At 72.6% G+C, this 27,526-nt stretch overlaps 1 protein-coding gene across 2 annotated transcripts; it reads right to left on the reverse strand.

Moving 5' to 3' along the window:
• Positions 1–909: 909 nt before the first annotated feature.
• Positions 910–15,850, reverse strand: MIDN (midnolin). Of its 2 annotated transcripts, none has more exons than XM_075524070.1 (8): positions 15,682–15,850; positions 13,344–13,569; positions 12,163–12,250; positions 11,813–11,875; positions 5,641–6,027; positions 4,938–5,070; positions 4,519–4,815; positions 910–2,005 (listed from the first exon to the last, which is right to left on the reverse strand). In XM_075524070.1, exons 2-8 carry the CDS (start codon positions 13,559–13,561, stop codon positions 1,743–1,745), a joined length of 1,449 nt encoding a protein of 482 aa, XP_075380185.1. In that variant the 5' UTR covers positions 13,562–13,569; positions 15,682–15,850; the 3' UTR covers positions 910–1,742. The 2 variants fall into 2 exon arrangements, with proteins under 2 accessions (XP_075380185.1, XP_075380186.1); XM_075524071.1 differs by lacking the exon at positions 15,682–15,850 and adding an exon at positions 13,689–14,185.
• Positions 15,851–27,526: the final 11,676 nt, after the last annotated feature.

Below are 27,526 nucleotides of genomic sequence, written 5' to 3' on the forward strand. Positions count from 1 at the left end.
CGGCCCGGCTCCTCGGGGCAGCGGCGGAGCGCGGCAGCGCGGCCGGTGGGACGGGGCCGCGTTCACCCAGTGGGGCGAGCGCCGCGCAGCCCCACAGGCCAGGGTCCGGCGAGGGTTGGAAACGCCGGCCCTGGGCACCCAGGGCGAGGGGACCCCAGTCCCATTCCCCCTTCCTGGGAGGAAGGGGCAGCTCCATCACCCCCCCCCCCCCCCCCCAAGCTTTTGGGTTTCCCTTCCTCCTGCGGGGCCGGGCGTGTGCACGCTTGTACATGAGAGCGTGTGCATAGCTGGGCACACGCGTGTGCACATGCATGTGCAGCGCTGAACACATATGCACGGCCATGCGTGCTTGGCCGTGCGTAGGGACGTGCACGGGTGTGCGCACGTATGGATGCGCAGAGCTGAACAGGCTATGCGTGTGCACAGGTGGGGGGTACGCGTGGCCACGCGTGTGCACGGGGGGCTGCACACATGTACCTGTAGTGCTGAACACGTGCGTGGCTGCGCGTGGGCACGAGGTCAAGAGCTTTAAGGCGCTGCACCCGGCAGGCGGGGGTGCCCGGCTGTCCCTGCGCTGCCCCGTCCCGCCCCCCCGTCCCCGCACTGACGGCAACGGCAGGCACGGTTGCATCCAGACTGCCCAAATTTATTTCAAAAATAAAAAATAAAATATTAAAGACCGAAAGCCTCGCTCTCCCCCCCGCCCCCCCTCCCCAAAACACACAAAAAAGACTTTTACAGACAAAAAACACATCACATGGGTTCTCTATTTGCACAGATCTCCTGACGAAAAAAATCAAAGTCGGACAAGAAAAAGGATTTCTACGGCCTATGCAAGACTATGTCAGTATTGGCTCAGTCGGGTAATTAATGTCTATAAATATTAGCCCCACGGCTTGTGGACAGCCATGACCGAGTACTGGGTTTATTTTTTTTTTTTAATTCTTTTTTTTTTTTTTTTTTCCTTCTCCTTTTTTAAGTTAAAAAAGAAAATCCAGCCAACCGAGAGGCAGGCGGGAAGGAGTCCAGCGACTCGGAAGTTGGTCTCAGCCGCAGAGGGAAGGCGCCATTTCTTTTCTCCCCCCGAACAAAATTAAAACCCACCCCAAAACAAAGCCCCCCCTCCCCCCCCCCCCCGGCTGCGGCAGCGGGGCCGGCGGCGCCCAGGCACATGCGTGTCCCCCCCAGCCGCCCGGGGGGGTCCCAGCCCCGCAGCCGAGCAATGCTACATATAGAAGGGAAGGAAAACTAAACGGCCCCCAGACCCAGGGGGGCCCCAGCACCTCCGAAAGAGGCTTCGGCTTCATCTCCTCCCGCCCGCACCAGGGGGAGACGCTGGGGGGCCGGAGCCCACCCCGCTGCGCCCCTCTTCACAGCAAAGCAGCAGCTTCGATATCCCCCAGGGACCCCCCGGCTGCCGGGACCCCCCACTCCTGACTGGGGAGGATGCAGGAGGGGGCCAGCAGCTCCTGCCTGCTCCCCCCCCCATCTCCCCAAACCCAACCGAGCCGGGGGGGGGTGGGGGGGTGAGGCTGCCCGGGCCGCCCCCCCCCCCCCCCCTCCGTGAAACGCTTCCCCCAGCACGGGCAGGGTCAGCCCCGAGGCGTCCGGTCGCAGGAGATGGCAAATCTAGAGGAGATCTGGCCCATGACAACAGAAATGACACCACCGCCAGCCGGGGCGGCGGGAGCGGGGCCCCCCCGGCAGAGTCCGCGGCCCCGGGGCCCCCCCCGGGCACGGCTCTATGCTACGACAAACTCCGATTTCATGTCCGCCTTGACCTCCGGCTTCCACACCGAGTCCTCGAAGTCCAGGTCCAGGCTGCCCTCGCTGGAGACGCTGCTGTTGCTGTTGGTCCGGCTGGACTTGCGGTTCGGCAGCCAGTGGTAGGGGGCCCGGGCGTCCCGGCGAGCCTTCCGGCGCAGCCGCTTCTGCTGCATCAGCAGTTGCAGCCGCTCCACCTTGCAGCGCGTCGCCCGGTTCTCCGTCTGCCGCAAGCGGTCCCCTGCAACGGCAAAGGTGGCGGGAGGTCACGGGGGGCTGACCGGGGCGGGGGACACGCACGCAGCCCCCTCCCCACCCTCCAGCATCCCACGGCACGGCCGCCAGCACGGAGGCACGGACACCCCCGAAGCGGGGTCCCCGCCAGCCTGCGGGATGGCCGGCGCCGGGCTGCGCCCCGTCGGGGAGGAGCCCCTTCCTGCGGTGCTTTGCCAAAGGGGGGCATTTCCCCGGCGAGGGAGGAGAAGCGCCAGCCCGGCCGCCCCCTCCACCGCGGCACAGCAGCCGGCGCGGGCCCGGCCCCGCTGCGGCGCGTGGGAGGACGAACAATTGAAGCTCCAGACGTGGGGCTTCGGCGCTGGGAGAGAGGAAAAAAGGGATCCCGCTCCAGAACAAACTTGGCTGGGAGCGGGCAGGGGGCTGGGAGCACCGAACCCCCATCTGCAGCGGCCGGGAAGGGGGACACGGCAAAGCCACGCAAAGGGGACGGAGCGGCTCTGCTTCCCTCCTGCCTCAGTTTCCCCCATGCAGCCACCCCAGGACAGGGACACGGCTGCACCGTCAGCGCCGAACGCCGCTGCTCCGACGGCCCCACGTGAACCCAGCGGGTAAAGCCCCGGTCCGGCCCCACATCCGAAATGCAGCTCGGACCTCAGGGCGCCCACCGCTCGCCGACTGGCACAACGGGGACCTGAGCTGGTCCCGGGGCACAGGGACAGAGCCCACCGTGGCCACCCCCAAAGCAGCGGGGCAGCCCCACTCGGGTGCACCACGCTGAGCCGTGGCCCCTTGCACAGCCCCAGGACCCCCCCCGTGAACGCTCCGGCATCGCCCTCCAGACCATGGGTGGAAACGCACGCCAGAAACGGGGGGACGACCCCCCTGCAAACCCAAGGGAGGCCCCTTCTGGGGCAGACAGGGGAGAAGGGGTCCCGGCACGGAGCAGAGCCACCTGGGTGGCCCTGCCACAACTGCCACCGGGGCTGGATGCCGGCTGCCCCGACCCCGAGCCGCGGTGCGGGGCCGGTGACAGGTTTGGGGGCATCTGTCTCCCTTGCCGGGAATTTCACACTGGTGCAAAAACGTGCAAAGGGGATGGGGGGGGGGGGCAGACCAAGGGGGGTGAGGGGTGAGCCCGGCCAGGGAGGACCCATCGCACCAGGGGGGCTGGTTTCCCCCCACCAACACACCCTGCCGCAAGGCGCAGGTGCCCCTGGGAAGCCCCGGCATCGGGCCGGCCGCGGCGGCACACCGGGACCCCGGCCACGTCACCGAGGGCAGGGAGCCGGCACCGAGCCGCCCCCGGCAGGGGCCCGGACCCCCCTCGGCCGGGAGAGAAGGAAGAGAAAACCCCGAGGGGAGGGCGAGCCCCCCCCGGCCGGCACCGGCGGTTTCACTTCTTTTCTCTAAGCAAATCACGGGGGGGCCGGGGCGGGCGCCTCCGGGCGCCTTCCGGCCTCGGGGCGCGCAGGTGCGCACCCCGCAACCGCCCGGGGGGCCGCGGGAGCCGCCCTCCGCGCCCCGGTGGGGTCTGGACCCCCCCAGCCAAACCCACCTTCGCCCCCAGGCTGGGGCAGCGGGTTTGCAAATGGGGAGGTGGGCGAGGAGTGGGCGTCCGTGTCCGTCCGTCCCCCCAAAACCTCCACCCCGGTGGCAGGGGCAGGTCCAGAGCCCCCAGGGGAGCAGGGACAGAGACGGGGACGTGGTAGCTGCCCCCCCCGTCCCCCCCCCGATGGGATCCTTTGTTTCCACAGGGTTTTGCAGCCAGAGGAGGGGCTGGGGCCTGGGCAGGGGTAGGGGGCCCTCCCCCAAGTTCCCGGGGGTGCTGGCCATCCCCCACCTCTGCAGGGTCAGGAGCAAACCTTTGCCCCCCTGCAGAGACCCCGCAAACCCCCAGGGCCCCCACCCTGACTGACACCTGTCAATCATTCCAGCCCCCTCCCAGCCACAGGGGAGGGCAGGGGCTCTGCCGCAGCCCCTTCCCACGGGTCCCGGCCGAGACTCGCTGGCCCCCGCCCCGTCCTGCCTGCCAGCCCCCTGCCTGCTCCCTCCGCTGCAGGCAGGAGCAGGGCAGAGCCCCGGGGCGCCCGGGCCCGCTCCAGCCCACCCAGTTGTGCGGAGAGAAGCAAGCGGCCGGTCAGGACAGCGGAAAAAAGTTATATAAAAACCAGAGGCTCCCGGGACTCCGCAGCCCCGGGCTCGGCGGGAGCGGGGGCTGTCGTGGGGAGCGACCCCGTGCAGAGAGGGGTCGGCTCTGGCCCTGCTGGGGGCAGCGGGCGGCAGGGGCTCCCCAGCCCCCCTCTGCCCATCCTGGCTGCGAACACCTGCAGACCCAAGCGGGACGGGACAGACAGAGGACACCGAGAGGTGCCAAAGCCAAACCCCAGTGGGTTCCTGGCACCGGCACAGGCAGCACGCAGGCGGCGCGGCCGGTCAAGGTGCCCCCCCGGCACGCAGCAGACCCCGGGGGCCGGCAGCGGCCCCCTCCCACGCGAGGCACGAGGCGGCCGGGCTTACCGCTGGGCTTGCACATCCGGATCTGGCTTTGGCACTGGACGACGGGGTGCAGGGGTGGGGAGGCCGCGGCCGCCGGCAGCGGCTCTGAGGTAGTTTTGGTGGCGAGGTCCGGGGAGGCGGGGGGCGAGGAGGAGGAGGAGGAGGAGAACTGCGTCTGGCAGCGGAGCTGCGTCAGGGACTGGGGCATGCCCTGGTAGTGTCGCGTGGCGCTGAGGAGGTCGTTCAGGATCTGCAGGATGGTGCCGATGTCCCGCCGCGGCCGCCCGCTGCTGTCCTGGCAGTTGGGGTGCAAAGTGCCTGTGGCGGCGGGGGGAAAAGAGGTGGGTGTGAGACGAGGAGCGGCCGCCCCCAGACCCACATCCCCCACGTCCCCCCCAGCCCCTCCGCCGGAGCCCCCGGGGACGCTCAGCATCGCTTACCGGAGAAGGTCCCTGAGAAGACCCCAGGCGCGTGGTTGACGAAGCTCTCGATGACCGCGCCGGGTTTGCGGGATCGGGCCGTGGGGGCAGGACTGCTGCCCGGGGAGCTGCTGCTGCGGGTGCCGCAGTCCACCTGGGCAGGCAGGAGAGACACGGCATCAGCCTCCGGGCAGGGGCCCGGGCGTGCCGGGGCGCTGGGGGGGGCACGCAGCCCTGCTCCAGCCCTTCTGCCCCCCACAAAAGGTCAGGAGACCCCCGCAGCAGCCCCAGGCAGGAAGCGGGGTCCAGCAGGCACCACCAGCCCCAGTTTTACTGGGACGCAAGGAACTGTGGCTGTCCCCCCCCCCCCCCCCCCGTGCACTGGTGTCCCCAGCCCTGGGGGTCCTGACAGTCACCCCCCGGGCCAGCTGTGCTCTGCAAGGGGGAAAGGGAAGCAGCAGCAGAGCGCGCTGGCAGGCAGCTCCTGCCTGGCCGTGGGGACAGGACGGGTCTGAAGAGGAGCAGAGCGAGAGCCTGGATTACACCCTGTCCCCGAGCCCCTCCCGGGGACCCGGGGGCATTTTGCAAACCGGGCAGGGGAACACGCTTGTTCCACGCGTGGGGAAACTGAGGCAGGGAAGGGCATCGCCACAGCAGGGCTGGGAAGCGCACGGCTTTGCTCCCCTGCCCCAAAGGCCCCGGGAGCCCCCCAGGCCCGACTCACCTCTGAGCAGGAGGAGACCACGCTGCTGTTCACCGTCGGCGCGCTGGCCCCGTGTGACCGGAACATCCCGGCGGTGACGGGAGCGGGGTGGGGGGCGTTACAGTACATGGGGGGGGCCGGTGCGGCGGGCGCGGGGCTGGGAGCCGGACTCTGCTGGCACGCAGGCACCACGGGGATGCGGGCGAAGCCGGAGCCGGCGCTGCCGTGCAGCGTCCGGCAGTGGGGGCTGGCGGCAGCCCCTGCCTCGCCTCGGCTGGCGATGACGTGCCGGTGCTGGAGCTGCCCGCTGCTCTGCTGAGCTGCCAGCTGGAGCTGCACGAACATCATATGGTCGCCCACGCGCAGGGCCAGGGTCAGCGGCGACCGTCCCGACAAGAAGTCGTTGACCTGGGGAGAGAAGGACCCCCGTCAGCCCCAGCACGCAGCGAGCCCAGCACGCAGAGCCCCCCCAGCGCCGAGCAGGGGGCGGCCGTTGCCCCCGCGCCTCTCACCAGGGCCGTGCGGCCGTAGGGACGGGTCATTAGGGCAGCGAAGGGATGACCCCCTCCCCGCAGCCCTTTTCCGGCGCCTTGGCTGTGCCAGCCTGGCAGGCAGGCGAGCCCGGCCATCGTCCCCGTGCGACCCCAGCCCGGTGCCAGCTCCGTCAGCTGACAGCGCCGGGGGGTTATTTTTCTCCCTCCTGTCCTCCCCGCCCTTTATGTCCCAGCACAAAACGGCTGTGCCGTGCCCGCCCGCCCTCCCCGGCGGTGAACCCGCCGCAGCCAGGGTGCTCCTGCCAGCGCCCGCCGGGCAGGGCAGGGGCCGCAGCCGGGGCTGCCGTGCAGCCGCACACCCGCCCCCGGGGCCAGCGCCGCTCCTCCGTGCCAGCGCGGAGAGGGGCTGGGGGGGCTGCCCCCCGCCCCCAGCACAGGGAGCGAGCTCCTCGCCGGGAGGATGGGAAGGGGGCAGGCGAGGACGTGCCGGGTCCCTGCCGTGCCCGCTGCCGTGGCGTGGGGCTATCAGGCAGGAAAGGGAGGGGAGGGCAGCCCCCTGCCCCCCGCTTCCCTCCCCACCCGCAGCCCCGGGGGGGGGCAGGCCTGGGGGAGCGGCCGCACAGGCAGGACCTGCCCCTGCCCACCCCAGAGCCTCTGTCGCAGGCAGGTGACGGAGCAGCTGCAGCGCGGAGACAAGAGCGGGGGCCTGACCCTGCCCAGGTTGTGAGGGGGGGCCCCCCAATCCCCACCACCTGCTGCCCCCCCCCCCCCCCCCCAGCACACCACTCAGCCCCCCCAGGATGCATAAATCACTCGACATCTGTGCTAGGGAACGGGGGAGCCCCCCCCCCCCGTACCGCTGAGAATCCCCCACATTCCTGGGGGGGCTGGGGCAGCCGCGAACCCCCCCTCGTGCCTTCGTGTGTGCTGCCGGGGGGGTTGTGCCTCTCGCCCCCGCCAGCCCTGCCGCCCGGCCGGCTGCAGGGCAGGAGCTCACGCACAGGCAGGGCTGTGGGCAGGACACCGGGTCACAGCTAATGGGGATGACGCCACCGCCGCCCCCCCCAGCCGAGCTATTCTAGGGCGCAGCAAGGACTGGCTTTCCCAGCCCGTCACGTGCAGCGCCGTGCACGGCTCCCGGCAGACGTCACCCACCCACACCCCCACCAGCACCTTCGGGGCGCAGCCATCGCCTGCGGCAGGATGAGGTGAGGGGTCCCAGGCGCACCCGCAGAGCCGCGCTCCCCCGTCACCCCCCTGGCCCCCGCCCCCTGCCCAGCCAAGGGCCGGCACCTCCGCAGCGCACAGCCCCCCCCCGGTCCCCCCCAGCCCCGTCCCGGCTCCCCCGCGCCCTGTTCCAGCGGAGGCCGGTTCTGAGAAGCCGTGGGAAAAGCAGCTTTAAAAATACCAGCAGCAAAGCCCCGAGCATGTCAGGCGGAGGCTGCAGAGGAAGAAGTGGGCGTGAAGGAGACACTGCAGCTCTGGACACGGAGGTTACGGGGTGAGGGGGCGGGAGAGGACGGCAGGCATGCACACGGGCATGTGTGCGCACACGCGTGTGCGTGCACACAGCACCTGGCCACAGGAAAGCGTCACCCCGGCCCCCAGCCCGCCCCACGGCTCAGACTCTGCCTCGGTTTCCCTGCCCGCAGCAGCCGGGGACGGATGCGTGCCCGGCTGGCAGCTCTGCCCCCCCCCGCAGCACCGTACCGGCCCCACAAATGCGGCACCCGGTCCCCACCGCTCGGTCACGACCGCCCCAGCTCCAGCCACAACAGCCTCTCCGGCATCGCCGGCGCAGCCGTCACAGCTCCTGCACGGAGCCCACCGCGGGTGGCGGCGCCGGGCGGGCAGAGGCTGCCCACGGCCCCCGGACCACCCTGGCCCGGCTGCTGCTCTTGGAGCCGGCGTAGGCGGGACATTTCCCACAGGGCACAACCCCAGAGACCCCACAGACCCCCAAACTGGGACCCGCGCGCCGCTCTCCCAGCTGGGGTGCGGAGACTGGGTTTGGGGAAGGGGACCGGCCCCCTCCCGCCACCCAGCGGGGCCCAGCCCCGTGCCCGGGACGGGCAGGGCAGCTCCCATCCTCCCCTCCACCGAGATCCTGAGTGGGGAGCAGGGTCCACTCGCAGCCCTCCCGGCCCCATCCCGCAGGCGGGGGGGGGCAGCCGGGGTGGGGGGGGGGGGGGCAGCCGGGGCAGGAGCACCCACACCAGCTCCCGCCACCCTCCACCGACCCCCCGGCATCCCAGCTGCCCTCGCTCTGTACCGAAGCCTGCCCGGGGGAGCCCCGCACACCTCCCCGGGGCCCCCTGACGTCAGCCGGCACCCGAGGCCACCTCCCCGCTCCATCTGACTCACACCTGCCCGCGTCCTGCCTGACCCCTCGCCAGCGCTGCGAGAAACCAGAGCACCCCAAACCCACGCCGAGCCCGTGCCGCCGGGCGCTTCCCAGCGGGAACAAAAATAACCCCTTCCTCCCCAGGCGTGGGGGTCTCACGGCCACCCCCCGGCCCCCTGCACCCCACCTCCCCACCAGGCAGCCGGGGGCTCGGCCGCGGTGCTGAGCCGGCCGGGCCCCCGAGGCACCCCGGGCAGGGCGGCCGTCCCGGCGGGACCGCGGCTCCGGGGCTCCCAGCGCCCGCCCCCACGCCGCTGCCAACCCCCCCCCGGCGAAACCAGGCCGCTCCAATGCAAACACGTCCCACCCAGCCGCCTGCTCGGCCGCCCACGGCCAGCCGGGGAGGACCCCGTCCCTCCCTGCCAGCACTGCCGCAGGGGCTGGGACAGCCCCACCGGGGGGTCCGGGACCGCCGGGCCCCCAAAGCCCCTGTGCCCGGGGGTCCCCCGGGACCCTGCCAAGCCCTGGGAGGGGATCCAGCTGCACCGGGCCGGGCTCCGGGCCCGCAGGGACGGGGCAAGCGTCTCCCGGCTGCTTCTCAGAAACGCCGATGACTCAGAGAACGCCGCATTCCCGCCTCGCTCCAACGCCTGGCCCCGCGTCACCCCGGCCCCCAGCCCCAGACACCCCCGGGCCCCCCCCCCCGCCGGGCTGGCGGAGAGCGGGAGCTGCCCCCGGCCAGCCCCTGCCCCGAGCGGGGAGGGCAGCACCCCCACAAAAACGCCGGCAAGCTGTCCCGCTTCGGTTCCTGGCAGACCCGGAGGGGAAAGGCCAGCCCCGACCGAGGACGAGGCGGGGGGAGCAGGAAATGCCCCCCCCAGCCCCTGCAGGCTCCCAACACGCTCTCCAGCCGGGCGCAGCTGCGGCCGACAGCTGGGTCCCACCGCCGAGATGCTCGCGCCGCTGCTCGGGGGTTTTTCCGTGCCAAGGAGGGCAGAGGGCCAGAGCCCCTCGGCCGCATTCCTCTGGCCGCAGCCCCTGGCAGACCCGGGCTGGCCGGGCAGGATGCGCCCCCGTCGTGTCCCCCCCCCCCCCCCCCAGCGCTCCGCAGTCGGGCAGAGGGACGGGGGGGAAGGAAGAGCTGAGGCTGCGGGATCAAATGCCAGCTGCCCGCTCGGGCGCTGCCGTGCCGGGGCCGTGGGCACAGCTCCCTGGAAAGCGGGGGCAGCCGCCGAGCGTGCCCGGCGGAAGGAAGCGTGGCGAGCCCTTCCACGAAGACCCCGTGCCGCTCGGCGGGGGCCCAGCGTCACCTCCCGCCCGGCAGCCGCTTCCCCAAGGCACCTGGGTGGGAGGGGGTGGCAGCGCCCCGGCCCCCCCGCCGCCCCCAGAGGAAGTCGGCGCAGCTCTCCCTGCGCTGCCGGAGGATGCGTGACGCAGGCAGAGCCGAGCAAAGCATGAATGAGAGGAGTGGTTTCCTGCCCCCCCCCCCCCTCCGCCCCCCAGGTGCTGGCGGTTCCTCCTGCACAGCCCTGGCTTCCTGAATCACCGACCCGGGAGGAACCTGCAGTGGGCAGGGAGGCGCGGAGCCGCTTCCCGCAGCCAGCGCCGCCAGCCTGCCGCGGCACGCCCGGGCTGCCAGGCCCCCGGCCCGCCCGGCAGAGCCCGGAGGGGAAAACCGTGTTGCAGCCGCCGGCCCCGGTGGGCCACCAGACCGTAGCCCACGCACCTCTCCTCCGCCTCTGCTGCGCTCGGCCGGCAGGGACCGCAGCCACCCGCCCGCCGGGAGCCGTGCTGGGCATTTACAAGCCCCGCAGATGCAGGGGGTACCCCAAGCCCCCCTGCTCTGGGCAGCCCCAGGGGTTCCCTGGCCCTGCTGCTCCCCGGTACATCCCACCTCGCCGCCCACCCCGGCGGGGAGCTGCACAAGCCCCCCAGAAGTGGCTGCAGGCCTAAGGCCGGGACGTTCACCGGGACCCCCGGGGGGTGGGCTGCCAGAACCAGCCCCCTCCCGCAGCTCTGCGTCCCAGCTGGGATGGGCAGCATCCCTGCGAGCAAACCGGGCTCCGCGGGGCCCGGGGGACCCTGGCAGGGGAAGGCAGAGGCAAGAGCCAGCCTCTGGCACAGGACTCCTGGCCCAAGCTCACCCCCTTGGCCCACACGGGGTTACACCAGCTGCCGAAAGTCAAGGTCACCCCGGGCAGCCAAGGGCACCGCGGGTCAGCAAAGGTCCCCACGCACGGGGCAGCCCTGGCCCTTGCCACGTCTCCGAGGGGTCACAGCCATGCCCCCACCAAGCCCCCCTGTCCAGCCCCGGGTGAGCGGCAGCACACCGTGGGGCTCAGCCCCCTTCTCCAAATTCAGCAAGGCAGGTTGAAAACAAACAAAAAAAAAACCCAAAAAAACCAACAAACCCCAAACCTTTAAAAAAATAAGCTGCAGCACTGGCCGGAAAGGAAGGAAAGACTTTAACGGCAATAATAAAGAGACTTAAAACAAAGAAGCCAGGGCCTGCGCGGCTGGGGGTAAATTCCACCTTCGCGGCAGGCAGCCGGTGGCTGCGTGCGCACCCGCGGCGGCTCACCCAGCCCTGGGAACGCTTCCTCTCCGTGCGCCGCAGGCGGAGGACCCCCCCGCCCATGACACCTCCCGCGCTGGAGGCCGCCCCGCCAGCCGCCAAGAAACTTCACAGTTATTCTAAACACGGCCCCCGCCAGCACCACCCCCCACCCGCACCCCACCTCGGCACCCCAGCCCAAGGCCGCTGAGCGGGCACGCGGAGAGAGCCGGAACACCCGGGCACGGCCAATTTCCCCCCCGCACCCCCCCAAGGACGGCTCCAAGGAGAGGGGGAAGAGTCCTCTGGGCGCTGGGAGGAAAAACCGGGCTCTGCAGCCCCACGAGCCCCCGGCACAGCCCTGCCGGCCCCGGTCCCAGCGCAGGGCAGGCAGCCAGCCCTGCCTCTGCACCACGGGGCGGGCGGCTGCGGGGGGCTGCAGCCTCGCACCCCCGGGCAGGGCCCTGGGCCGCCGGGCTCTGCCGCCGACCTGCTGCGTGACCTTGAGTGAGTCACTTCACCTCCCAGCGCCTCTGCCCTCCCCGGCTGCCGGCTTGTTTGGGCTGCGAGCGCTGCAGCGTGGGACCTCCCTGCGCTCGGTGCTGCACAGGATGACGGTGCCCGCCCCGGGCACCACCCTCAGCGCTCCCAACCCCTTCTGAAGGTGAAACCTAACCGAGGCACTAAACACCAAAGCCTTTCGGGAGAGGAAGAGGAGTCAGGTCGCAGCAGTCCCTTCCCTCCCACCGCCCCGCAGAGCCTCCTTTGTCTCTATCGGTGCCCCGGCATCGAGCCTCTCACCTGAGTTTCAGTTAAGCTTTCCAGAGCTTGCATCACCGACTGTTCTGGCCTGGACGCCTGGGACTGGAAAAAAAAGGAGGGGGGGGGGGGAATTAACATTACAAATGCAGAGAAGGAGGGGGCGTCTGTGCGGCAGGAGGGGAGGGATGACATGTCACTTCCACTATTTCTACACAAGCCCTGAGAAAGCAGTGAAATATTAAACCTGCTGCCGTGCCCAGCCCAGCGCTGCCTCCTCAGCGAGGGCTGGGGCAGCGGAGCCGCAGGGCTGCCAGCACATCCTCGCCCAGGGCTTTAATAATAGATGGGGACGAGTGGGAGGGAGGGAGCAGCAGAAAAAGGCCGTTTACCATCAAGCCGGCCTCCACGGTGGGCACCAGCGTCAGCTTGCTTCCTTCCACGACCCCCAGGTCCTGCAGTTTTCCAGAACTGAGTCGACTGCGGGGGAGAGGGGACAGATGCCAAAGGCGAGGTCAGCGCCGCCCCGGCTACACGCACCGACGTGGGGGGGACGCCGGCCGCGAGCCTGGCTGCTCCCAGGGGACCGAGCCCCCCTCAAGCACCCCCACCCCAAGCGTTTCCGACACCTGACAGGCAGGAGGGGAACCCCGCGTCCCGCTGCCTCTTCCCCGCCTGCCCCCTGCGCCCCGGGGGGCGGCACACGGTGCCGGGGTGCCCCTGCTCCGTGCCCGGGGCAAAGGGGGCCCGGGGGTGCTGCCAGGGCGAGGGAGCCAGCGAGGACCCGGTCGGGGGCTGGGGGGGCCGCGGGGCTTCGTGGCACAGGAAACCTGCCCACGGGTGGGAGGGGGGTGTGGGTGGGTGGGAGAGGCTGGGACCAGCGTGGGGTGGGGGAGGCGGCACGGGGGGACGTGCCCCCCCCCCGGACCCGTAGGTGCCGGCAGATGGACGCGGTCTCCCCCCCTTCCCTTCTCCGATCCGGGCGAGACTCTTTAAGTTACTCCAGGCCGGGGCTGAGCACAGCGCGGGGCAGCCCGGCCCCACTCGGGCTCCGCTCCACTCGGGGGGGGCTGCGCAGCCCCCTCGGACCGGGCCTTTGGCAGACAAAGGACACCCCCCCCCCCCAGCAGCCGCCGGCTGCCCCCGGCCCTCCCAGCGCTGGGGGCTCGGGGGGGGCCGGGCCGCGCCGCCGCCGAAGTTGAGCCCAGAACAAAGGGCAGGGCCCCCGCGGGGCACGGCCGGGCCCGCCGCCCACAAAGGAGCCCCGGCAAGGGCCGAGCGAGGGGGCGGCGGCCGCGCTCCGGTCCCCGGCACGGCCCGGAGCCTCCCTCCCTCCGCCCCGGCCCCCGGCTCGCCCCCGCCCGCGGCCCCCCGGGCTGCTCCCCCCCCCCCCCCCCCCCCCCCGGCTCTGCCCGCCCCGACCCGCGGAGGAATGGGGCCAGGCAGGGGGAAGGGGGGCGGGAGCCTTTGTGCGGTGCCGAGCCCGGTGCGAGGGGGCCGCCCCCGCAGCCAGCCCCGCTGCCGGGGGGGATGGGGACCCCGGCGGGCCCCCCCGAGCCGCGCCGAGCCCTACCTCTCTTTGTGCAGCAGAGCCAGCCGCTCCTTGGGCACCTTGAGCCGCTGGGACAGCCGCCGCTTCAGCCCCTCCACCGTCTCCTCGGCGGGCACGGAGAGCTCATAGCGGGTCCCGGTGGTGGTGTTGATGTAGAGGTTCATGGGGGGCTCGTTCGGGACCACCTCGCAGGCGGGAGCCCCGCGGCTGCAGCTCCTGGCGCCGGGCTGCGGGTCCATCCGCCGACCTGCGGGGGGAGCGGCGGTCGGTGCCGGGGGGCGACGCAGGAACGCGGAGGGGGGGGGGGGGGAAGCGGACAAAGGAGGGAGCGGGGCCCGCTCCGCCGCACGCCCCGGCGGTACCCACGGGAACTCCGGCTCCGCTTCGAGTCCTCCGTGCCGGGTCCGGGAGGAGCCGAGGGGGGGCCGGGGGGCGATCCCCGGGCCGCGCTGGCACCGGCCGGGCCCTCCGCGGCCCAGGCAAAATAAATAAAATATTAAAAAAAAAAAAAAAAAAAAATTCTCCCGTTCTGCTCCCGCTCCGCCGGCTGCTGGCGGGGCCGCGGGGCTCGGGGAGGCGGCGCTGGCTGCCTGCGGGAGGGGGGCGGTGGAAGCGGCGCTGGCTGCCTGCTGCCTGCCCTGCCTGCTGCCTGCCCTGCCTGCTGCCTGCCGCCTCCTTTCTTTCTCCTCGCCGCCGCTCTCCTTTCTGTGCGGGGTTTCTGGGGGCGGGGTGCGGGCCCGGAGGCCGCGGCGAGGGGCGGGGAGGCGCGGAGGACGCTTCGCTCCCCCCTTTCTTTGGGGCCGGACCCGCCGAACCGGCAGCCGCCGCCGCCGCCGCTGCCGTGGAAGCGCCGAGCGGGGGGGGGGGGTGTGGAGGGGGGGGGAGGGCGTGCGGGGGGGAAGTTACAATGTAGCAACGTCCCGCGGGCGGGGCCTCGCCCTCATTCACTCCGGCTCCTCCGGCGGCCGCAGCCAATGGGAGCGCGCCCAGCGCCCAGACATCCGCGGTGGTAGCCAATAGGAAGCGGGAGCAGGCTCCCCACGTGGCCCGGTGGGAGGGCGGCCCGGCCGGATTCCTCCCGCCCACGCGGCCGCGCGGCCCCGCCCCCTCCACCGCCCCCCGCGCGCCCTCGCGCCGCGCCTGGGAGCCATTCATAATCCCGGGCGCACAACAAAGGGGCCCCGGGGCAGCGCGGGGGGCCCGGGCCCGGGCCCGGGCCCGGCCCCGGCCCCGGCCCCGGCCCCGGTCGGCAGCGCCGAGCACCCGGCGGGGCGCGGGGCTGCCCGGGGCCGGGGCGCTGCCGGGGGGAGGCGGCGGGGCTAGGGGTTGGGGGGCCGCGGAGGGGTGAACGCGGGACACAGCCAGGCAGGCTTAGGCGGCGGCCCGGAGCGCCGCGGCGGGGCGGGGGCGGTGAGCGGCCCCCGCACCGGAGGAGGCCGCGGCGGGAGGGGACTGCCCGCGGGGCCGGGCGGGAACCGGAGCCTCAGGAGCCGAGTGACGCGGGGACACCGAGGCGGAAAGGGCGGGGGGGGGGATACGCACAGTCACCCGTGGCCGGTCACACCCGCCCGGTCACCCTCCCGGTGACGCCGTTACAGCTACGGGAAACTGCCCGGACGCGGGGCTGAGCCCCCCCGCGCCCACCCCCAGCACACTCCTGCCTCCCACCCCAAATCCTGCGGCGGGGACCCCCGACCCAGCGGCCCCAGCCCCAGCCGCCCCGGCCCGGGGGGGTGGAACGGCCGCAGCAGCCCCGGGGCCCCGGCCCGGCGCCCTCACCGGGGGGGGGGGAAGGGGGGGCTATGAGTCAGCAAAGCGCGGGCGCCCTCTGCCGGCCCCGCCGCGCCTCCTGCGCCGGGGGGGGCCGCGGCGGGGTCCGGGAGCCCTTGCCGAGACACCGGGGAGCCCGGCCGCGGTTCCCCCCGGGGCCGCTGCCCACCCGCCGATACGGAGCGAACCAGCCCGGGCAGCCCCCCCTCGGCACGCCGCGGCTGGGGGCGAGGGGCCGCTCCCCGGGACGCGGCGGGGGCTGAGCGGGGCGCACACCCCACACCCCCCCCCCGGGAGGCCGCGCTCGGGGTCCCCGGCAGCCGGAGCGAGGGGAGCCGGCCCCGCGGGCAGGCAAAGTCCCGAGTGACCGGCGACACGGAGGGTCCTGGCGAGTGGGAAGCGTTCCCGGACACCGCGAGCGGGTGGGCTCTGCCGTGCGTCCCCCCGGGCCCGGGGAAGCGGGGTCACCCCGTCCGCTCCGGGAAAAGCGAATGAGCGCAGCCCCGGTCCGCGGATCCCTCCCCCCCCCAGCCCGGCGCGGGCCCCCCGACGGCCCGGCCCCCCCGCAGCCAGCCCCGGCCCCACTCACCGAGCCCGGAGCGGGGCCCCGCGGTTCCCCGGCGCGGCTGGAGCTCAGCTGCCTCCGGCGGCAGAAAGGAGAAAGAGACCCCCCGAAACTTCCCGGGGGGGGTCGCGGTGCCGTGCCCCCTCCCGAGCGCTGGAGCCGGTCCGAGCGCAGCCCTGACGCGGAGCTGCCGGGGAGGTGCCCCAAGTTTTATCCCGCACCGCCCGGGGTGGAGCCTGGCGGGGGCAGGGACCGGCCTGGCCCCGGCACCGGCCCCGGCACCGGCCCCGGCCTCGGCGGGCCCCGCAGGTGACGCGGCCGCACCTGCTCCCGCGGGGGGGGGTCCCGGCCCTTGTCCCCTGGTCCCGGCCCCTGCCCTGGGGGTCCCAGCCCCTGCCCCCTGTCCCGGCTCCTGCTGCCGGGGTCCCGGCTCGGCGTCCCCCTGCTCCCGGTCTCGGCCCCCCGGCGAGGGGGAGGGGGGGGGGGTCCTCGGCCTCTCCCGGGGTCGCGGCTCTGCCCCTCCGGGGGTCCCGGTCCCAGCTCTGCCCCCGCTGCTCACAAGTGCTCGGGGCTGCACACGGGGCCGCTGCATCCCGCGGGCGGGCAGGGGGCAGGGGGCGGGGGGGGCCGCCTCCCGCGGGCGGTGCGGAGGGGACGGTCCGGACACCTCTGCCCGGCCGGGTGCCCCGTCACCGGGGTCAGAGCCAGTCCGTGCGCAGGAGGCGATGGGCTGAGCTCTCCTGGGGAGCCGAGCTTCAAAGCGGCTCCCGGCGGGGACTCTCTGATGTCTGCTAGCGAGGCTGGGCCGTCCCCCCCCCGCGCCTCCCGCTGCCCAGCCGCCTACTGCCCAGCCAGGACAAAGACTCGGCCCCACGGGACTTTTTGGAGCGGAGGAGAAGCGGGCTGCGGTACCGCTGGTGCTGGGGGGCGAGGTCCCGGCGCCCCGGAGCGGAGGCCGCGGGCCGGTTTCCCCCCGGGACCGGGCCGGGGTCTGCGGGGCCGGTGGCCGCCCCGGCCTGCGGCAGGGAGGACGCCGGGGAGATGCTGCCTGACCGCGGGCTGACTCCGCCAGGCCTCTCCCCCGCAGACAATGCCCTGGCACACCGAGGCACAAAGCAGCTGGCGGGGGGACCTGGCGGCCGCTCTGCGGCGAGGAGGGGGCCGCGCATCCCCGACCCATGAGGCAGCAGCAAAGGGGAGCCGGGGGGAGCCCCAAAACGCTGCGGCTCTTTCGCTCCCGAAGGCCGGCCCTGGGGTCGGCGCGGATCGCAGCCGGAGCCGCGCTGGGGTGGGAGCGAGGCCCCTCCATGTGCGAGGAGCGGAGCCGGGCTGGGAGGGAGGGAGGGAGGCAGGGAGGGAGCCTTTGTGGCGCAGCCCGGGGCCCCCCGCCCGCCCCGGCCCCCTCCGGGCTCTCGGGAGGGAGATGAGCTCAGGCGGCTCCGGCTCCGGCTCCTGCCATTGTTGTCCCTGGGAGAGGGGCCGGGGCAGGGACGCGCCATTGTTCTCCCCGGGAGCTGCGGAGCCCCGAGCCCGCGAAGCCGCCCCTGCGGGGGCCACGTCCCCAGCTTGCTGTGTGGGGTGAGGCCCCCGGAGCAGCGAGGAGAGGGGGCAGCCGGGCCCCGGCAGGTTTGGCCCTGCCACGGTTCAGGCTCGTGCACCGGCAGAGGCCGTGGTGGGGACAAGGCGTCACCCCGGAGCCACCTCCTCGTGGAGCAGGGCCCGGCTGCCAGACCCTGGCTCGCAGCCCCGCGGCCAGGATCTGCGGGGAGGGACAAGGGGACATCATGGCCATGGGGCAGCCGCTCCGGCACTGGCTGAGAGCGTGGCCTGCTCGGGTCCATCGGCAAAGTGTGCCGTGCCCCAAGGGCAGGGCATCTCCCCCACCGGCCGCTGCCACGTCCCCGCAGCCCTGAGGAGCCCCGTTCCCGGCCACCACCCTCCCCGCACAGCTCCATCTCCTTCCTGGGAGGAAGCTCATCTCCTGCATCAGTCCCATGACTCCGGGAGCTGGTGCTTTAGGAAGCATGTGCAGATTTCAGTATGGTTGAAGGTATCCGGAGCCTCCAGAGACATAAGCCGGGAGATCCCAGGATTCCCAGCAGCCTAGATTTTGTGTGTTTAGTTTATTGTGTTGCCCTGGGAATAAATCGTTAAAGATTACAGTCAGACTTGGGCATAATTGCTGTGCAGCATCAGAGGCTCCTGCCGTCTCCAGAGGGAGCGTTCTCCAGGGCCCGCACAGCTGAGCAGCTTGGGGAGAGATGATCCGACGTGCAAATACCTACACAAATCCCGCTGCAGGCCACACGCAGCTCCCGCAATCCGCTTAGCTAACCTGGGCCCTGCGGATTAGCCCCCGCGGTGGCTTGCGGCCACGGAGCGAGCGGCTCACGCACACCGGGGCGGGCAGCGCGGGCAGCGCGGGCGCCGGGGCGGAGGAGAGGGGCTTACCCGGGGTCCCGCGGGGCCGCTTCCCACGGGGCCTGGCCGGTGCGCACGTCCCGGCGTAAGGGTGGACTCGGGCGGGACCGCGGTGTCGGCTCCTCCGCGTCCCTCGGCGCTGCCCCGTCCCGCCGGCCCCGGCTTCAGCTGGGAGCCCTGAATCTTTTGGGGGCTGGTTCTTGGAAGTCCTGTCCCTCGAAGGAAGGGAATTCCCAGCCCTCATTCTTTGGGGAAATCCCCCACCAGCCCCGGGCAGCAGCTTTTTTCTTTCCTTTCTCCTTTTTTTTTTTTTTTTTCCCTTCCCTTTTGGACTGAATTCCTGGCTGATTTCACAGCTTTGGCAAACAGGGATTTTATCGCAGGTCTCTGCATTCCCCTCGCAGGCGTGGGGTCATGGGATTAGGGCAGAGCTGACGCCAGGCTCGGGCAGAGATGGGGAGAGGAGGGAAGGGGGGGGTTCTCGCTCCTGTGGCTGCAGAAGACGCAGGGCTGCAGCCTGGGGGGCCCTTTTCCTCCACGACTTCTCCAGGCCCCCAGCCCGGGGAGGGGAGCGATCCCGTTCCTGCGGGGAGCAGAGCTGGCACGGCCGCGAAGGGGCCGATGCCGGCAGGCACGGCGCAGGCAGCGGGGCGCAGCTGCATGGTGCCCGGCCGGGGCCTCGCCGCAGAGCTGCCGGCAGCGAGTGGGAGCGTTCCCACGGGCGCGGGGCCAGCGGCAGGGCGCGCGCGGGGCACACCCCAGCAGGAGGGTGCAGCCGAACCGCTTCACCTCCGCCTGCCCGGTCCGGCCCACCAGGCACCGCCGGCACCGCCGCGGTGGGCGAGGCGCGGGGCCGCTGGCTGGGGGTCCCGGCTCCCCCTCCCCGTCCCCCGAGCCCCGCGGGGCCGAGCAGCTCAGCCTTAGTCACGGTGGCGAGCGGTGACTCACGTCGCTCCGGCGTACTCAGGTGAGCCATCGCTTGCTGCTGTGAGTAAGGAGCCGGCAATCCCCACCTTCCCGGCACAGAGCCAGGCACGAACCCCCGAGGCTGGAGCCCCCCATCCCGCCAGGCTCGGGGCTGCCTCGTGGCGGGCGCGGGGCGTCCTTGGGCAGGACGGCGGTGCCTGTGCCGGTGACGCTGGTGGGGCTGTAAACACCCAGGCGTGTCCTTAGAAACACACAATCGGCTCCGTGTGTTTCCCGGCTCTTGGGGACGTGTCCCGGTGGCCCTTGGCAGCGCGTCCGGGCGTCGCAGCCTGGGGACACCCCGGCTGCCGGCCCGATGCAGCCAGAGCTGGCGGCCCAGCCTGGCCTCGCCTGCCATGCCCTGGCTCTGGGGCACCCCACACCCTCTGGGGGCTCTGCCCATCACCCCGGCCTCGGGCCCAGCTGAGGCCAGGCAAGCCCCAGAGATGAAGTCACCCCTGGAGTGACTCAGCAGCCACGGGGCATGGGGGGCCGGGCACCCCGAGCCACCCCGCGGGCGGGGGGGACAGCGCAGGGCTGGACGGCTCCCACCGGCCCCCGGGATGAGGCAGCTCCCAGCCGTGCCGTGCCGTGCCTGCCGGTCACCGCAGAGGCTCCCACCCGCAGCCTGGCCCCGGCCCCGGGAAGGATGGCGAATCCCTCTGGATATAGCAGCACCACGGGCTCAGGTGTGGGGCCATACTTGGCTGTGCCGGGCCGCGGCCCCGCTGCCCACGGTGAGGCCAGGGCTATTCTCGGCTCCCTGAGCTCACAGTCCCCTTCGGGACGCTGAGGTCTCCGTCCCCGCTGACGCGGGGCGAGCGGCTCCCTGTCCTCGGCTCCGCTGCCTCCCTGCCAGCCCCTGACGCTGCCGGCCCGTGGCCAGCACCCCCCCGGCCGGGCGGGAGCGGAGATTTGACTCTCTCCCCTCGCCGGCCGGCGCGGCACACGGGCAGGTTGGCCCAGCTGTGCCGGAGGCCGGGCACGGGCAGCCAGCTGGCCCCAGCCCTGCTCGACGTCCCTGGGTCAGCGTGCCGACGGGGCTGGGGGCATCTCCCCTGCCTCGCTCCCTGCCCAGAGCCCAGAGCCCAGAGCCCAGAGCCCAGAGCCCAGAGCCGCGCTGGGACAGGCGGGGGGAACCCTGGACCCCAGCACCGGCCACGTCCAGTCCTGCCCCGTGCACCAGCTCTGCCGCTGCCCTTCTGTCACCACAGCCCCTGTCCCCCCCGAGCCCCGTCCGGCACCCCCAGCCCACGGAGGAGCCCAGCACCGGCCCCACGCCGAGTGCCGGAGGCGGTGTGGCAATCGCAGAAATCACGGGTCAGGAGAGGTCCCGGCGGTTGCGTCAGCACCGTGGGCGCACGCTGCCGGCTCGTGCCCACGGACAGGACCCTCCCCTGGGCACGGGCCGGGGGCTGAGACCCCCCCAGCGGGGCAGGACCCGGCTCCTGCTCCCAGGGACCCCTGGAAACGCGGGCGTCCAGCCCCTGCCAGGGTAGGAAGGGGCACCCGGGACACGGTCCCCCACCCGTCGCGGCCAAGAGGAACCGGAGCCCTGACACCCTGCACCCGTCCCTCCCACGGAAAGCCCTTTCCCAGCCGGGCTCGGCCTCGGGCTGGACCCAGCCCCGGTCTCAGCTCGGCACTGCGCAGTCGTTTCTCAGACGCCGCGACATTTCTTGGTTTGCTTTAAATCACCGGCTCCAGGAGTCAGATGACAACTCAGCTTGTTGTTGTTGTTGTTGTTATTATTGTTGTTATTATCATTATTATTATTATTATTATTATTATTATTATTATTATTATTATTATTATTATTATTATAAAGCTTAAGCGAGTTGCCAGCCCTGGGGAGGGCAAGGACCTGGGATTTCAGTAGCCTCCTTGGGCACACGCGGAACCTTGTTCCTGGGGTGAGCCAGGCTCATAAATCAGGGGGAAAGTACAATCCCCCCATCCCATCCCATCCCATCCCATCCCATCCCATCCCATCCCATCCCATCCCATCCCATCCCTCAGCTCCCGCCGCGGGGGCTGGCTGGGGCGGTTTGTGGTCCAGCCTGGGCGAGAGCGGAGCCGAGGTTGCCCCGGCCGCAAGCCAGCCAGCGCTGCCCGCACCGCACCGTGCCTCTGCCGCCATCCCGGAGCTGATCCCCTCGGCTGCGCGGCCACGGCTCCCCCCTCACCCCGAAGCTGCCCCTGCCCTCGCCTCGCCCCGGCCGGGCCCGTGTATCGGCATCGCCCGGGGAAGGGGAGCGTTGCCGCCGTGGGCAGGGTCTCCATGGGAGCCGAGCGGAGGCAGCGGTGCCGCCGTCGCAGACCCCGGGACCCCATCACAACCCTGCCCCGGGTGGCCCCGCGGCCTGGCCACCCCCGGGACTACCCCCCCATAATGCACCGTGGCCACCCTGGAGGGGGTGGGGCCGGTGCGTCCCGCGATGCGGCGTGGGGGGTGTAGTCCGGCTGCCCCGCTTTGGGGCGTTCAGTTGGGGCGCAGCATCCTCAGCACCCACCCCTCAACCCTGCCCCGGGGCCGGGGAGAGCTTGGCGCGCCCACCCGGGGGTCCCACGGGACGCGGCTGGCTGATGGGGGGCACCGACAGGCAGCGAGCCCACCCGTGGGGGCCTGACCCCGCCGCCCACGGGGCATCTGCCAAATCCTGCCTGCGCAAAGGGCGGAGGCAGAGCCGGGGCCGTGTAGGACGGATCCTGGAGAGCCCGAGCGTCTGCCGAGGGCCGGGGACAACGCCGGCACGGGGCCCTCGGGGCCCGGCGTCGGGTGGCCAGTGAGGGGGGGGGGCGTGGGGTGCCACGTCCCGCCGGGCCACCCCACGCGCTGACACATGGGCGCACACTCAGCGCGGCGGCATCCCCGCCCCGCGCCTGCCCACTGCTCCACTTGGAGCTGCGTCAGGAATGCGGGAACCTCCTCCGGGCGGGGGGCACGGTGCCAGCGGGGCGGCGGGCACCCCTCCGCCCCACCTCCCCATCGCCGCCTTGGGGGGCTCGGGGCTGCTGCCCCAGCGGCTAGGGTCCGGTGGGGCGGCCGGCAGCCCCGCAGCACCGTGGGTTTGGCTGCCTCTGGCACGGCGTGGGGCGTGGGACGGTGCAGACACGGGCGCGTGGGCACGCTCGCACACGGCCCCGCTGCCCAGCGCCGTCCCCGCCTCTCTGCCGAGGGCTGGCACCCACCGAAGCAGCCGAAGCCGGGGAGGAGGAAAAGGAGTGCCACGGGTGGGTTGTGCCGCAGGAAACCCCGACCCAGGGCGGGCTGGGGACGGGAGGAGGCGCTTCCTCCCGGCCTCGTCCCCGCACACGCGTGTGCAACCCCTCCAGCGGCACCGTCCCAAACGGGCACGTGCACACCCCTGCACACGCACGCGTGCTCGCTCTGCACCCAGCAACCGCCACACACGCTCCCGTGCGTGTGCGCACGCTCACACGCATCCACGTTTGCCCAGGTGGGTGCTGCACCCCCACCCACGCTCCCTCCTGGCCAGGCCGGACGCTGGCTCGCGCCGTTCGCACACATCCCGTCATGGGCGCACGCACCCCCTCACTTCCCGGCCGGGCTGCGCTCTCCCCCCAGCCACAGTTCCTGTTTACGGTGATGGAGCCGCCCGGCCGGCCCTCCCTGCACCGGCGGGGTCTGGCCGGGGCAGGGGGCACCGCCACGAGCCCTGCCACGTGGCCCTGGCCGAGGGACACCGGTGCCGCTGCCTCGCCCCGTGCCTGACCCCGGCTCCCGGCGCTGCTTGGGGAGGCAGGGCTGGTTCCTGGCTGATGGCTGCGCGGGGTCACCCGCTCCCCCACGGATGCGGGGCCACGGACTATTCTGGGAACGGCGGCAGGAAATCCTGGCGGGGAGGAGAGCCGGACCCCGCGTGCCACCGGCACCGGCGCTGCCACGCTGGGCGGAGGGGAAGCTGCCACGCGTGGAGGTGTGGATGCCCCTGACCCGTGCCCCGTGCCGCTGGGCACTTGGCATCGGGCTGTCCCAGCACCCCTGGGCAGGGCTGGCTCTCGCCCTCCCTCCTGCCGGACCCTCCCGGCTGCCCAGGGATGCCGGCGGGAGCGGGGCTGCCCTGCGCCCCTTCCCCAGCGGGGGGGGTGGAGGGAGGTGCCGTGCCCAGGGTCGGGGTGAGTCAGCGCGGAGCGAAGAGCAGACGGAGGAATCCAGCCCTGGGCCGGACCCACTGCGCCGCATTCCCCAGCGCCGAGACGCTGCGGGGAGACGGGCTCAGCTCATCCCCGGCGTGCTACCTGTGGGGAAACTGAGGCACCGAGCAGGGAAGTGACTCATCCTGCACTGTGGCCTTTTAAATGCCCTGCTCTGATTAGATAATGGACAGAAGGATCAGAGAGAGCCGAACAACCCCTCATTAAACCTTTGTCTCCCCATAGCGCCTTCAGCTCCCAACGGAGACCTCGGCCACGCCGGGCCGGTGCTGGCCTGGCGTGGAGGCAGCCCTGCCCCGAAACACGCCTGCTCGCATCCGCCGCGAGGCCCCTGTGTGCCGGGCGGCTGGCGGCGTGGCAGCGCGCGGGCTGGAGCACGCCCCGGCACCCCGTGTGCCGGCAAAGGCAGGCGCCGTCCCGGCCAACGGCGGGGCTGCGGGGGCTGTACCCGAGCCCTGCCGGACCCCGCTGCCCGGAGAGCCCGGAGCCGAAGCCGGGTGCTTCTCCGCCCCCTCGCCCGGATGATGCCGAAAGCATCCCAGGATGCTGCCGGGTGGGCAGCTCCCTCCAGGCAGGCGCAGACCGCGGGGGTCCGCTGCCTGCCGGGCTGGGGGGGGCTGGCGGGCAGGAACTGGAGCTCCCCGATTGCGTTAGCCGCGGTGATGAAAGAGGCACACGTGGTGGCAGAGCTCGAGCCACCGGGGACGGGAACGGGGAAGGAAGCGCCACGCTGGGGCTCTCCTTCTGCCTCTCTCTTCTGTCTCCTCTTAGCGCTCAGAACTCGGCCCTGGGGAGGGGTTGCCGTAGCCAGATTTACACCGAGGCTGCGATAGGCCTCCAGACGAGGCCGGCGTCTCAGGGCAGCCGGCACGGAGCAGCTCCCAGGCCGGGGTTCGGCACCGCGCGGGGCTGGGGTCAGGGAGGAGCGAGGGCTCTGCCGGCGGCTGAGCTTGGCCGAGACCGGCTGCGGCAGCCCCGGAGCTGCCCGGGCTGAAGGAGCCCTCCTGGCAGGGGGAGGCAGGTCCCGCTCTCCCGGTGCCTGCAGTGCCGGCTCCCCGGGGGCTGCTGGCGTGACCGGGCAGCCGCCCATCGGTGCTTCTGCGAGGGTGCTGCCGGCAGGGCCGGGACAGCGTCGGGTGCTCTCTGCAGGATTGGGTTTTTGAGGGGAAATGTGATATGGCAGCGATAGGTTAGGCTGCAGGAGATTAGATCATCTGTGGTTTTGGGAGCATCAGCAGAGCGGGGCTCTTGTGTAACCTCCGCAGCGCCTGCCTCCCGCCGCCCTCCCCGGGCGGCACAGCCCCTGCCGGCCCCCGCCGGCCCCCGCCCCGCTGAGCCCCTCATCGCCGATGAACCAAAAGCGCAGCGACGTCGCCGCTGCTTCGATGGAAACCGAGAGACTCGGGAGCCCGCCTGCGCTCGGCGCGGGGTGGATGCCTGGCCGAACAAGAGCCAAACAAAAGCAAAAGAGAAACCCGCTTCACAGCGGCCCCAGCGCTGCCTGCCCTTCTCAGGTGCTCCTGGCAGCCTTCAAAGCGAAAAGCATCAGCTCACGTTGTACAGGAGATGCGTTTCCAAAGGAAAACGCTGCCAGTTAAGCCCCCGGCCCAGTCCCTTCCCTTTTCCTCCAGCCACAGCCATTTGCCGAATCCGAGACGAAGTCAGAAAGCTCCCGGCCGGGGCCCCGCGCGATGGCCGTCACCGCCCGGCTCTGCTTATCTGACTCTTTGCTCACGGGACGCCCTTGGCTGAGCCGTCCGGCCTCGTGCCGCTCCTCCCGCAGCCGTAAGGAGCGGGTACCCGCAGCCTGCCGGGGGCTGCGGCGTCGCAGCTCGACTGGGTCACGGCCCCTCCCGGCCCAGCCAGGACCCCCGCACCGTGGAGCAGCCCCCGTCCCCCCCGGTGCGGGACGCCTGTGCTCCTGTGTCCCACGGGACCGGGAGCAGGGCTGCTGCGGCACAGCCGGTCCTCGCTCCCCAAGCTGGGACGGGGGGCAAAGCAGCCCCGGGGAGTGGCCGACCGCGGCTGGAGCAGATGGGGGGATGTGGGGTGCACGACTCCCCGCCCCACTGACGGTGCAACGTGCGCTTGTGCGCGCTCTGCGCCCACACCCGGCCCCGTCGGAGGGGCCCCTGCCCGCCCTGCCCGCCCCGCTCGCTGCGGGAGATGCTGGCTTTTCCCACGCCCGGCCAGGAGCCCGCGCCCTTGGGGTGCCCCAGCTGGGCCACGAGGTGCGGGGGCTGCAGCCGGCCGGGGTCGGGGCCCATCCGCAAGACAGGATGTGGGGCCGGACGGGGGACACAATGCGGGGAAGCGACGAGGGGTGAGCAGCGACAGGGACGTCCCGCAGCGGCGCGGGCAGGCGGGTCCTGGCGCACCCAGAACCCCCCCCCGGCTGGGAGCGAGCGGGGTCACGGCCCCTCCAGCCCCCAGCTCTCCCGGGCACCTCGGTGCGCGCCGGGGGAACCGCAATGGCCGTGGCCCAACGGCGCAGCGGGGACGGAGGCAGCTCCGGCTCCTCCCGGCCCTCCGCGTCCCCCCGCCGCACCGGGCGCTCCCCAGCACCCTGCACCTGCCTGGCCCGGGGGGCCCTGCCTGCAGCGGCCCGTCCGCGGGCAGCCGGGACGCGAAGGAGCTGGTTGGGCCGGGCGCTGGGGTGGGAGCGGGGTCCGCTCTGCCCACACAGGTGTGGCCGTGCCGGCTGCAGGCAGGGAAGCTCCGCGCCCGGCCGGCCCCGTCTTGCTGGGTGGCAGCAGCCTCCCGCGCCGCTCTCCACCCCGGGGCAGGCAGGCACACCCCATCATTACGCCCCACAGCAGCTGCCGGCGCTGCCCGGGCAGGGAGGGGATGGCGGGGGGCAGAGCCGGCTGGCATGGCCAGGTGGGGACGGGGACAGGAGCCGGCCTGGCCGGGTGGGGACGGGGATGGCAGGAAGCCATCGCCTACCCCGTTGCGTGGCCCTCGCCTGCCGGGGGGGGGGAGGAGGGCGAGCGGTGGGCACGTGTGCCCCCTCCCTGCGCGGGACCCTGCGGGGGCACCCCGAGCCCCGCGGTGGCCCCGGCACACGGGGGGGAAGCAGACGGGGTCGGGCTCAGCAGCTGCTCGGGCCGTGCCCCACGGGGCTGCGGCACACAATGACCCCATTGAGGTCCCGCGGGGCGGCGGGGGGGGGGCACCCAAGGTGGCGGTGGCAGAAGTGACTCCAGTGTCACGCCAGGCCTCAATCCCTGCTATTTATACCCGGCGGAGGGGCGGCCATTCAGCACACAGGCGGCCTTTGAGGGAGCGGGGATGAAAGCGCTACCGTCCCCTCCTCCCCGCCGCACGCCGGGGCATCCCCGAGGGCAGCCGGCCCCAGCCCCCCCCCGGCTTCCCCTTCCCACCCCGAGCCCCAGCCCGGCGCCAGCCCCGCCAGGAAGCGCCCCACCACCGGGGCCAGCTGCAGCCGCTTCCTCCCGGCCGGCCCCGCCAGGAACTGGGGAGCCCGCGGGGGCTCCGAGCTGCAGCGAGGCGAGGGGAACCGAGCGGCGGACGGAGCCCCGGGGCTCGCGGGGGCTCGTGCTGAGACGCCGGGGCGCTGGATGCCAGGCTCCAGCCGGGAACTCCTTGGGAACCTCCCAGCTTTACCAAGGGCGAAGTCCCGGCACATCAAAGGCAGGCGGGGGCAGCGGGAACCAGGGCAGGAGCCTTTGGTCCCCGCCAGCGCCCAGCTCCGCCGCCCCACGGTGCTCCCACCGCCCCACGCCGGGGTCCCGTGCCGGCACACCTGGGTCCGGGGCTGTGCACCCCTGCGGCGTGGCACCCAGCCCATCGCTGTGGCAACCGCCACCAGCTCCGGGTGTATTTTCTGCACCGGGGCCGCCGTGGGAACCTGGCTGGGTGCCACCTCATTCCACTTGGGCTCTCTGGGCCGCCTTTGTAGCCAGCGTCGAGCCCAGCTGGCGGCCGCTTCCTCCCCAGCCTCCCCCTGCCCCGCGCAGGTCGCGGCCCCGGCCGGGGGGGCGGTGGGAGGGGGCTTCGCTCGGACCCCCGGCGCGGGGCCGCGCGCCCTCCTCCACGCGCCCGGCGGCTTTGGGCCGGCTCCAGCGAAGCCAAGCGCGACCGGCCGCCAAGGCTGCCCCGGGCGAGGGCTGCGGCCGCCGAGCCCCTGCCAAGGCACCTGGGACCCCGGGGCAACGCGCCGCCCCCACTGCCCCTCGCCTGACCCCAGCAGCTCCCCGGGGGGCTTCCCGGGGGGGGGGGAGACACGCCCCCAGGGGTGGTATCCCCGAGCAGCACAGCGCAGCAGCGGGGTCTGGGATTC

The sequence above is a fragment of the Mycteria americana genome, chromosome 24, assembly GCF_035582795.1.
Source record: "Mycteria americana isolate JAX WOST 10 ecotype Jacksonville Zoo and Gardens chromosome 24, USCA_MyAme_1.0, whole genome shotgun sequence".
In the NCBI taxonomy this organism is placed as follows: Eukaryota; Metazoa; Chordata; class Aves; order Ciconiiformes; family Ciconiidae; genus Mycteria; species Mycteria americana.

Coding starts and splice junctions, on each gene's coding strand:
- MIDN (XM_075524070.1), bottom strand. CDS start 13,561: ATGGACCCGCAGCCCGGCGCCAGGAGCTGCAGCCGCGGGGCTCCCGCC. Junction 12,251..13,343: donor GCTCTGCTGCACAAAGAGAG/GTAGGGCTCGGC, acceptor TCTCCCCCGCAG/TCGACTCAGTTCTGGAAAAC. Junction 6,028..11,812: donor AAAGCTTAACTGAAACTCAG/GTGAGAGGCTCG, acceptor TTCTCTCCCCAG/GTCAACGACTTCTTGTCGGG.